The 10,921-nt window shown below is 40.5% G+C and overlaps 1 protein-coding gene across 1 annotated transcript; it reads right to left on the bottom strand.

The window, feature by feature from the left end:
- Positions 1-50: 50 nt before the first annotated feature.
- On the bottom strand, positions 51-10,739 carry fzy (cell division cycle 20 protein fzy). The gene is made up of 10 exons (XM_074099618.1): positions 10,239-10,739; positions 8,742-8,848; positions 7,431-7,601; positions 6,806-6,899; positions 6,287-6,516; positions 4,450-4,596; positions 3,689-3,816; positions 2,841-2,988; positions 1,834-2,033; positions 51-1,244 (listed from the first exon to the last, which is right to left on the bottom strand). Exons 1-10 carry the CDS (start codon positions 10,537-10,539, stop codon positions 1,148-1,150), a joined length of 1,623 nt encoding a protein of 540 aa, XP_073955719.1. The 5' UTR covers positions 10,540-10,739; the 3' UTR covers positions 51-1,147.
- Positions 10,740-10,921: the final 182 nt, after the last annotated feature.

The raw sequence follows: 10,921 nt of genomic DNA, 5'->3' as shown, positions 1-10,921 counted from the left end.
CACTAAGCTTTCACCTATGTAAGAGAATACTATAAAACGAAAAGACGATGTAGGGTAAGAAAATACTTTATTTCAGTACAATAACAAAAACACACATGCTGAACTTCAGTTCATTAAGTCATAAATTCATTACACAAAATAATACCCGCAAAATACTTCTACAAAGCCCAAAAAATAAAGAAGCCGAGGCAATGAAATGTATTTCTTGATAGAGAAATGAAGGTAAGTAGTAAAGATAGGAAAATAGAACTAAAACTGAGTGCAATGAACTAAGCATTAGATAAGAATTGTTGCTAGAATAGCACATTTTATGACCTCAACTTCACCATTTCGTAAAAATTAAGTTGTTCTAAATAAAGTATTCTGATTGCAGTAGACGGTACTTTCAAAATAATGCCGCTTGCGAGGCGTCAAGTAAAAATATACCAAATGATTAAAATCGTCTCAATTTATTACATACACAAGGTAACAGATCACAGGGATGCGAAAGGAAAGGAATTAAGAAACATAGACATCCACAAACTAAGTATCTATATTTCTATATTACTTCAATAACCACGATTGGTTTCTTAAGCTAAATTGTAAGATCACAATTATCAGTCAAATCACATTTCTTCTGCTCAGATGACCAGTTACAATAATATGGCAAACATAAGTAATTAATTCATTACATCACTATTCATCAGTTACTTCAAGTTAAAGTCCCAAAACCAGAAAAGGATAATGCAGATATAAAAACACAAAATTCCTAAAATTCCTGTTTTTACTCAATCTATATACGGTCAGAATAAACAAAGTTAGAACGAGAACTTATAGATGGACTTATTTTCAAAAGAATTACAGCCAAATATATACACTGAGTGTACCGTGTCGTAGTTTCATCAACTTAGCTTAATACGATGCATGCTCCATAGTTAACAGTCATTCAATTGAAAACAGTTGATATAAGTATTTCGAAAATATTCTGAGCTTGGCTTGGATAAGAGCAAACTTTTGGTGTTCTATAATATAAAACTGCGAAACCCTTAAAACGTCTGAAACTATTGATTGTACCTACGTCAAGGTCATTTTGTTATCGTTAACTATATATAAATAACATTAAATCATAATTCGTCATTTCAAGTCAATGAGCATCACTGAAATCGTATTACCTAATCAAAGAATTGAGGTTTAGCAGCGACTTAGCGGCCTTCGATTCTACCGGGTCCTTTTTCTTTGGGTCCAGCATGAAGCATTTCCAAAGTCTGAAAGAAAGTAAAAAGTTTTACTACATTTGAACATGAAACTAACGTGAGACTCGATCATAGTGATAAATAAACCCAGTATTAGTTTCGTCGAGCAGTCGCGCGAGCAGAGCGGTGACACGCAGTGGGCGTTTTGCAGCAGACGCCGTTGCGTGAACTCCGGGAGGAAAGGTTACGAATTAGCGCGAAACATGTCGACCTAAACTAGATTTAAGACTTGACTTATTTTGGTTTACTTCACTACGAGTTTTAAAGGCACATAAGTGTCGTTAGACTACGTTTTGTTAACTGTCGTCTATTGTTGTCCTATCAGTATAAGAAAAAAGATCTATCATACACAAAAAAAAGCTCCCGATCCTCCGCCGGGGTATGTAATAATACGAAATTGCGATAGAATTGCTTTCGTTTTATTAGTAGCACGTTTGCTTAACAAAATCTAAATTAAGTTGTTTGTTTGGCTGGGGGCGGCGCAGTGTAATTAGTAGCATGCTCGCCACGAAAAGCCAAGAGTGGGTTCAAATCCCGTCCAGTGCATCCGAAAAACTTTTCAGTATTAAAAAAAACCTGTAAGTTCTATGGCTGCACTCACCGTAGAGTCTCATCGGCACTGGCCGACAGCACGGTGGTGCCATCTGGCGACAGCGCCAGATGCAACACCCGCGCCATGTGGCCGGTCAACTCGGCCACGCGCGACATGAGCGGATACTTCCATATCACCAGCTGGTTCTGCGCGTAGCCGTGCCCCGATATCAGCTCCTTGTAGTGCGTGCTCCATAGGATAGAGCAAACCTGAGGATGGAGAGCAAAAACAACGAGTCAATCAAATGTCTTTATTTTTTTTTTATTTAGAGAGGAAGCCAAACGAGCATGCCGGTCGTTTGATGGGAAATGATCACCGCCCATAAAAGCGTTTTCCTCGAAAGCCCCAATGTCAAAGTTGTATGAAAACTAGAAAAGACTATTTTGGTTTGACACTATACGGCTTTTCTATGAAAATATACCTAAAAAGATGGACAGATACTTTCGATGTCATACATAATTATTGGTGTCCCAGACAGAAATGACGGTTAATTGTTTTGGTAAGAGAAGTAGACATGTAAAACTGATCTGAAAATTCCGATTAGTGTGTCCACAGACAGAAATAGACGAGTTAAGATTGTTTTGGTGAAGAGAAGCAGAAGCAGACAGACAAAAAAAATACTTTTAGTGTTGCTATTGTTTAAAATCAGAACGCTATTGGCAGTTAAAACTATATCAACGATCGTGCATGAGTTAATTCTTCAGAACGCGTCTTGGAGCTATAATCTATATGGTCTAACAACAAAGCTATTATTTTTCTGACGCAACTTGAACTGCGAATCAGAAATGGGCGCAGATTGCAAGCAAACTGCTCAATCGGTTTGGTATTGCCAATCGCTGGCTTAGTCGTATTTTAGTCTATCACGAGTCTTATGTCTATTAGTCTCTGCAAGAATAATCATGCAAGTTGGATTACATTGCGAGGGCCTAAAGCCAACGTGTTTGTAGTGGTCTGAGCGCCGCAATGTAATTCAATTTTTCCGATTTTCTTGCAAGTCTAAAGTGGGCTTTACGTACCTGTGACTTAGTGTCAACAGTGTTCAGGTTAGCGCCTGTGTTGACGTTCCAGATGCGTATGGTGCGGTCGGCGGTGCCGCCGCCGGACGCGAGCACGCCGTTCGCCCACGGACACCACGCCAGACCCTTCACTGCGGCCAAGTGCTGGCTGCGGAATACACAAGTACAGATTACACTCGTACCTTCAAGTAGTAGGGTCGACTTCGACGGCATAATTATGGGGTTGCGATTTCTTATAAGATTTTATTTCAGGAGTATAGAGTTGACTTTCGAGTTCGTTTCGTTGGCTCACTGACATGCTTCAGGGATTTTATCAAATGACTAAATAAATCTGGTGAAATAATAAAACCGAGTTTCCTTTTTTGACTGATTCCGTCAATTTACTAAACGGATTCAGGGATTTGTCAATGACTGATTTTTTCAAATCTCTGTTTTGGCCACTTCCCTGCGACATATATGCAGACTAGCACAGGACCGGGAAGTGGCGTGAAAATGAAGAGGCCTTTATCCAGCAGTGGGTGGATGTGGGCTGATTTGATTGATTGATGGTATATGCAAGGACTGACCTCCTTTTAATTCTAAACTACAAACATTATTTAACTTGCTATGTACGAACAAAATGTTGCAAAAATCCAAACTGCGAGTCCATTCGCAATTTCAAGCAAGATCGCTAAAAGCGCACAGTAATGGAGCACCATTCATCGAGATGGTGTTGCCGGATATTACTTTTACATCGAATAGTACAGTGATAGATCTTGGCAGCCGGAACAAAGTCAAAGAGTTCATCGAATCGCTCCCTGTTGAAAATACTTTGTCAACTACTTATTTGGTAGTAAGTGGTTACTTACTTGAACGAGTAGAGGTAATTTGGCTGCGAGTAGCGCTGTCCCGCCGCGATCGGCCAGATGTTGAGCAAGTTGTCGTTGCCGCCGGACGCTAAGTAGCGGCCGTCCGGGGACCACTTTAGACCGCAAATCTAATGAACCAACAGTAAAATTAAGGACCAGTTTCACTTTAAGGAATTGTAAGGACCGTCGAAATAGATACACAGATGTTTCTGACTCTCCGGTGGCGAATGTACTAGCCCCAAAACGCACTATTAGTCAATACACTCTAATTTCGAAAGCCCCTCTTCTCATAAGAAACTAGGCCCAAAACACCATATTTCCAAAAAGGCTCATTCTCGATTTACACGAGAACCATTGAGAACTAGTCTCAAAATACCCCAAATTGTGTTCACCTGTAGGTGGCGTAATACTTCATTCTCATAATGCATAGTTCTCAAAACACTCTAGTTCCAAAATACCCACATTTTTTATCTTTTATTTTCGAATGACTCTTTGAAATTTATTATTATGTGTGAATGTGACGCCCTCGCCAGATCAAGAATGAGACTCTTTGGCGACGGATACCCCGCACCAGGAGACTATAAGGCACTACCGCTACGTCAAATCATCCAATTTATGGACGAGGTGATAAAGGCAATAGAGTAAGTGCGAAGGAGGGGTAATTACACAAAAGATCCCTACGGGTCGAAGTGTATCCGCAAGGACCCCTAAACATAAGATAAGATAAGAGTCGCTTGTTCCGGTTGTAAAGTATGTGGTACCTCCTGCGTGTGCGCGGCGAGCGTGGCGACGGCGTGTTCCCGCTGGCGCACGTCGTGGTGCACGACGCCGCCGTCGCGCGCGCCGCTCGATACCACGTACATGTTCCACGCCAGCGAGCCCACGCGGCCCGTGTGCCCGTCCATTATCTGTGTACGTCAATACTACTATAGAAAATAATTTTGAAAATCGGTCCACAATTGACTGAGTAATCGGCGAACATACATAAAAAAATAAATACAAACATTGGAACATAGAACCTCCTCCTTTTTTGAAGTCGGTTAAAAATGCCATGCCAGCCTAACCTACAGCCTCTCAGGGCGTTATCACATTGGCGATAAATGTTGGCGAGTTTGAAAGCGAAACGAGAAGAAGTTAGCTGGGTCAAAATTCTTTTCGCTGCCTTGTTTCTGACTACTCTGTCACGAAATTATTTATTTCTTCTAACAAATAAATAAATAACCTAACCAACAAAAAACTTGGATAACCCCCGACTTTGTCACTTCAAAGTTCAATATCTCAAAACGGCTAAACCGATTTTGATGAAACAAGTCTAAGAACCATCGCTAGAAAACTTGCTATCAAATAAAAATACTAAATGAAATTGTTTCTTATAGCCCAACAATTTCGTGCGCGACTGTCCGTCCCTAAGAATGAGACGCGGTGGCGGGGGCGAGGTAGCACGTCAGCGCGTGATAACACACGTAGATAAATTTGCCGAAGATATATCTAAAGATAAGTAGTAACTATTTATGAGACCTAGAAGTCATCGTCAGCCTATAGCAGTCCACTGCTGGACATAGGCCTCCCCCAAAGAGCGCAATTTCGCCCTGTCCTCGGCTAGGCGCATCCAGCTTCTACCAGCAGCCTTTCGCAAATCGTCACTCCACCTGGCCGGAGGGCGCCCTACGCTACATTTGCCAAGACACGGTCTCCACTCAAGAACTCGTTTACTCCAGCGGTTGTCGGTTCTTCGACAGACCTAGAAGTAAGAGCACGAAATAAGTGCTCAATTTAAAGTTTCTTTATCAAGAGAAGGAAATAGAAAGACGGTTAAAACTGTTGTTACGTTGTGACAGTGTACCACTTGGAAGTTTTTCGCTGTATGACGCTTTCCGCGAAATTATCTCAGTCAATTCTTTTTTCGGGATGATGATTTTTTGTGGCGATTAAAAAGATACGCTGATGCCCTGTATTTTCATCAATTTTTTGGTCTTTAACAATTTTTTTATTGTGGTCTGCAAAAAACCAGAGTGGCTTCAGAGACGGTTTTTGCCAAATTAATGTCATTGAAAACATCGTGAGGAAACCTGCGAAGCAATTCAATGGTGTGTGTTAAGTTCCCAATCCGCACTGGGCCCGCGTGGCAACTACGGCCCAAGACCTCTCATTCTGAGAGGAGGCCTGTGCCCAGCAGTGGGACGTGTATAGGCTGGGATGATGATGATGAATGTCATTGATACATTCGGATGAAGAACTGTTATTTCTGCGTAGTTTAAAACATTTAAGTACACATTATACACAACCTCCTTTGTCTGTTGATTCATCTCAGGATTATAATCTCATGGGCATCGAATGTTTTGTGACATAGAGTCTGTAGACCAAGTATCCGCTTCAACTGCGCGGCCGCGATACACACACACACACACACTTACATTGATATATATGCTTGTCTTTGTGGAAGACAACACAGTTTTGTCAATTATTATTAATTTATTAAGTAAAATAAAACTGGCACAGTATACAGCTGTAAGCCACTGGAAAATTAAATATAAAACTCTTTCATATTTAAGCAAATTTCGAAAACGCCAAGACAACTAGATGTAAATAATTACTCACACGCAGTCTCTTTTTTTTCTCACAGTCCCAGAGCTCCACAGTGGCGGCGGAGGTTCCAATAGCGATGTGCGAGCCTCCGCCCTGCACCCACTGGACGGAACACACCGTCTCTGAACCCTCCAGGGTCATAAGCTCGTCGATATCCCCGGTTCCAGCGTTCCAAAGATACACCGCATTGCCAAGGGCTACTGCTAGGATATTTGAGGAACTCCAATCCAGGAGATTTAGATCTGCAAGGGTTTTGCTACATAAGTACACAGGAATTGGGGTTAAATTTAATGTCAGTATTGCATATAGTTTTTGTATGTGTTAGTCTATCTACCAGCTTCTTTTAGAGCTTATTATATTTATTTAACAATAAAAAATTACAGCATCACAGTTATAAACTGTAAAAGTAATAATTCACCATGTGAAAGATAAAAAGAAATAATTCAGTAAAAGGTAGGTACTCCAACGAAAAAATATTAAGTGAGCTGAGATTTTTTAACTTTCATTAATTAATGCAAAATTAGTTCTTACAGTAGTCATCTAGAATTTGAGGTGCATCTAGAATTCTGTCAGGGGCTTGAGGAATGTATCTTGTAGTGTTCTTCACAGATGACGGCACTTTCGCCTAAAAAAAAAAGAATACTTTATTACATACCAAAAAGACATAACGTGTACGCCACATAAGTGTAGCTTTGACCGTTTATTTCTGCGAATATGATAGTCACACACCCCAGTCAGTCTTTACGCTCGCTAGCCCCGCCCGCCCCGCGCATCGCTCAGTCCCCCACAATACCTCTGCGCATTAACGGTTACAGTTGCACATACAGTAGTGAACAGAGATTGTTGAGCAAATTTCGCCATGTAATGTTATTCTAATTACACCTTGACAAGTTCGTATATTGTAACATTCGGTAGAACCCTGTCGTAGAGAGCCTCTGCTGCGCTATCAACATTTTTTTTTAAAGTGCGACAAAATGCTGACTGCAACAGGGTTCTATCCAGTGTCACGCGCAACTCGTCCAGATATAATGACAATATTTACTGCAAGTCTGTATAACTCGGCAAAATTATGAACAGTGGCGAGTGGCTCAACAATCCCGGTACGCGATGGTACATGCCGCGGGCTGTAGTACCCAGAAGTTTTAAAGTTACAAACCTGAGAGTAAACAACCCTAAGTCTATTCTGGTATCCCTCAGGAGCAGCAGGGGCTTTGCAAGTGTACTGCAGCAGTCTCCCAGGCTCCATGTCAGTCAGGGCTCGCCCGATGGCTTCACCAGCGACTTTTTGAGCAACAACCTCTTCTCCTTTGTCATCTTCACGGCTCATCTGGGAAAATAATATATAAAAAACTGAAAAACACACTAATGGTAACTCCCTATGACTGTGGTAACTATGGGGGGAGGCTTATGTCCAACAATCGTTGATATCATGATGCTGATGAGTGGTAACTGCCTAACTGCTCTATCATCACACCATGGAAACTTCTTTCGGCCAATATAGGTACAGCCTAAGACCACTGGACACTCTTAATTAAAATACACTTTAAGACTAAATACCAACTTCAAAAAAAAGGAAGAGGTTATTAATTTGGTTGTATTTTTTTTTAAGTAGCCCAAACATGGGTAGGTTAAATTGTTCTGTATTGGGCACAATTGCATAAAAAATTACAAGCAAATACAATTGAATTTATATACTAAACCGCTTATACTATTAGCTTGTAATTTTGCAGGTGGTAGGACCATGTGCAAGGTCCGCCCGGATTGCTACCACCATCTTGCTCGCTAATCCTGCCATGAAGCAGCAGTGCTTGCACTGTTGTGTTTCGGCGTGGAGAGTAAGACAGCCCATGAAATTACTGGCACTTGAGGTATCCCATCTTAGGCCTCTAGGTTGGCAACGCATCTGCAATCCCCCTGGTGTTGCAGGTGTCTATGGGCGGTGGTAATCTCTTACCATCAGGAGACCCACTTGCTTGTTTTCCATCCAGTCAAATAAAAAAAAAATTGTTTATGCAAGTGGGCCCTGGAATTCCAGTGTTTAGACTCCATTCCATCAGCTCAATGGTACCATATTATAGCTTATTTTAAACATCCTATTCTTGCCAAGCTCCATGTTTAAACCGACTGATGTGCCTGGTGTTTGTAAATCCACTGTCTATTTGAAGTTACAGTCCAGGAATCTAAATCTTGTACAAGGTGGTACGTTTTCATAATCAATATTGCAATGATTGCTTTGGCAGATGTATTAAATGTCAATATGATCTCAGTAGTGCAAAGTTTCCATGCCGGTAATGTGATTCAGTTTCTAACTGAACCTAGAATATTGAGTTGCTAAAGAGGCTGGTTGCTGGTTATTGAACCGAAAATCGGTCGACTTTTTTATGTTTACCTAATGTTCGGCCGAAGTTCATATTCGGTTCAAACCACATTCGGCCCATCTCTAATAATGAGTGCAATTCATACTTACCATGTAATGGCACAAGTCATAATTTGAGTTGCTTCTAGAGGGAATAAATCTATCTGCCTTGTTCGGTGTTTTAGTTGCCTTGTTAGGAGTTGGGGTGGTGGAGCGTCCTGCAATAACAATTAACATTATGATATAATACAACAGAATAGGGTTGTGTTCTGTTACAGCACTAAACACTAAAAAGAATTAGTTCCCGAGGCTGTATAAGAATCAACTATTCCCATCTCATTTGTGCTCTGTATTTGTAGTACAGTCAAGTGTAACAATATGAACTTATCCAATGTTTAAAAAAATATTTACCACAGACTCTTATTCCAACGCAATAAGGCCGTGGTAACATATTTTTGAGTGGTTTGAATAGATACTTATTTTTGCACTTGACTGTACAATATCTTAAGTGAGCAAACTTTTATCACTGAATTGAATAGCTCTGATTGACCGACCTGCCATGTGCCACACAAATTAATTGAAAGGTATGGACTTTGAACATGAAACTACCGCGAGACTCACTCATATTAAATATATTGACCAGGATAATTCACGTCTTAAATCGAGTTTAGCTCGACATGTGAGCAGCGGCGCGCAGGGCGCGTGTTGCCGCAGCCGCTGAGTCGCGTTGCTCCGAAGACGAAGGGCTATGGATTAGCCCGAAACATGTCGAGCTAAACTCGATTTAAGACGTGAGTTATCCGGGTCATTATATTTAATATGGTTTGAATAGATGCTTATTTTTGCACTTGATTGTATCTTAAGTGAGCAAACTTTTATAACTGAATTGAATAGATCTGATTGACCGACCTGCCAAGTGCCACACAAATTAATTGAATGGTATGGACTTTTGAACAAGAAACTACTGCGAGACTCACTCATATTAAATATATTGACCCGGATAACTCACATCTTAAATCGAGTTTAGCTCGACATATGAGCGGCGGCGCGCAGTGCGCGTGTTGCAGCAGCCGCTGAGTCGCGTTGCTCTGAAGACGAAGGGCTATGGATTAGCCCGAAACATGTCGAGCTAAACTCGATTTAAGACGTGAGTTATCCAGGTCAATATATTTAATATGGTATGGACTTTGTGAAAGATTACTTGAACATTCAGTTGATTGCCTTACATAAGTATCCACTTTTCCAAAGTAACTGAATAGGAAAGTGATACCTATTTTAGAAAACTGACCATACCAGCGCTACTCAGAAATTCGAAAATCGAAGTTCATGTTGTTCCGTCCCTCTGACACTTATACTATTTAAATACGAGAGTGAGAGGGACGGTACGACACGAACTTCGATTTTCGAATTTCGGAGGAGGCCCTCTGGTAGAGATTGTAAAAAGAAACAGACTGGGTATTGAAACAGGAGCAAACCATGCATGGACTCCATTCCACACTAGAATACTAAAAGAACAAAACCGAACCGAACTAGTTTTGCACAATTATATTAGTTGGGAGCCACCAAAGGAAGGAAGGATATTATTTCATCATTTGAGAGTTAAGTCACCTGGTGATTTGTTCTTCGACGGAGTCTTCTTTCCTTTCTTAGGTTCATTGCGAGTCGGAGTTTTATTCGAATGCACACTGTTATTGCAACTCTGGTTTGTTGATATTGACAGTTTCTGCATGGACTGGTTACACGAACTTATGTTAACATTGGAAGTGTTTTTAAATGAAGCACTTAACGATGGATTTATGTTTTCGTTGTTGCTCTTTTTAACCCAACGTTGCGGTGGACCTCTAGTTATCGGGCCATCCATTGTAGTCGCTAAACTATTTAATTCATTGAGATAATTGAACTGTGCCATTGCATGCAAAAGCACGTTCAAGAACGTTAGTCACAAATATTGAAATCGTTCAACACGTTAACAAATATTGGCGCAATACAATGCATAAACGCATTAGAGCATTTGATTCGAATACTCAATGTAAAAAAAACATTCGCACTTCACAAAACGTACACTAGAAATTAACGTAAACCGGAATTCCGTTAAAATTTCAAATCATCGTCCACCAATCGTAAAGCGGAGTTTGACTTTTGTCGATTATTGCCAATACCGAAAAAGCAAATACTGTTTGAGCACTTGTAAAAACTACGGTACCTATAAAGTGTGGTTCAACTACAAAAATTTATTTATTTTTAACAGACTTCAATAAAAGGTTCTAGGTTACAATGTTTGTATTTTTTTT

The sequence above is a fragment of the Choristoneura fumiferana genome, chromosome 16 (assembly GCF_025370935.1).
Source record: "Choristoneura fumiferana chromosome 16, NRCan_CFum_1, whole genome shotgun sequence".
Lineage (NCBI taxonomy): Eukaryota > Metazoa > Arthropoda > Insecta > Lepidoptera > Tortricidae > Choristoneura > Choristoneura fumiferana.
This window is presented reverse-complemented; position numbering and strand designations above follow the sequence as displayed.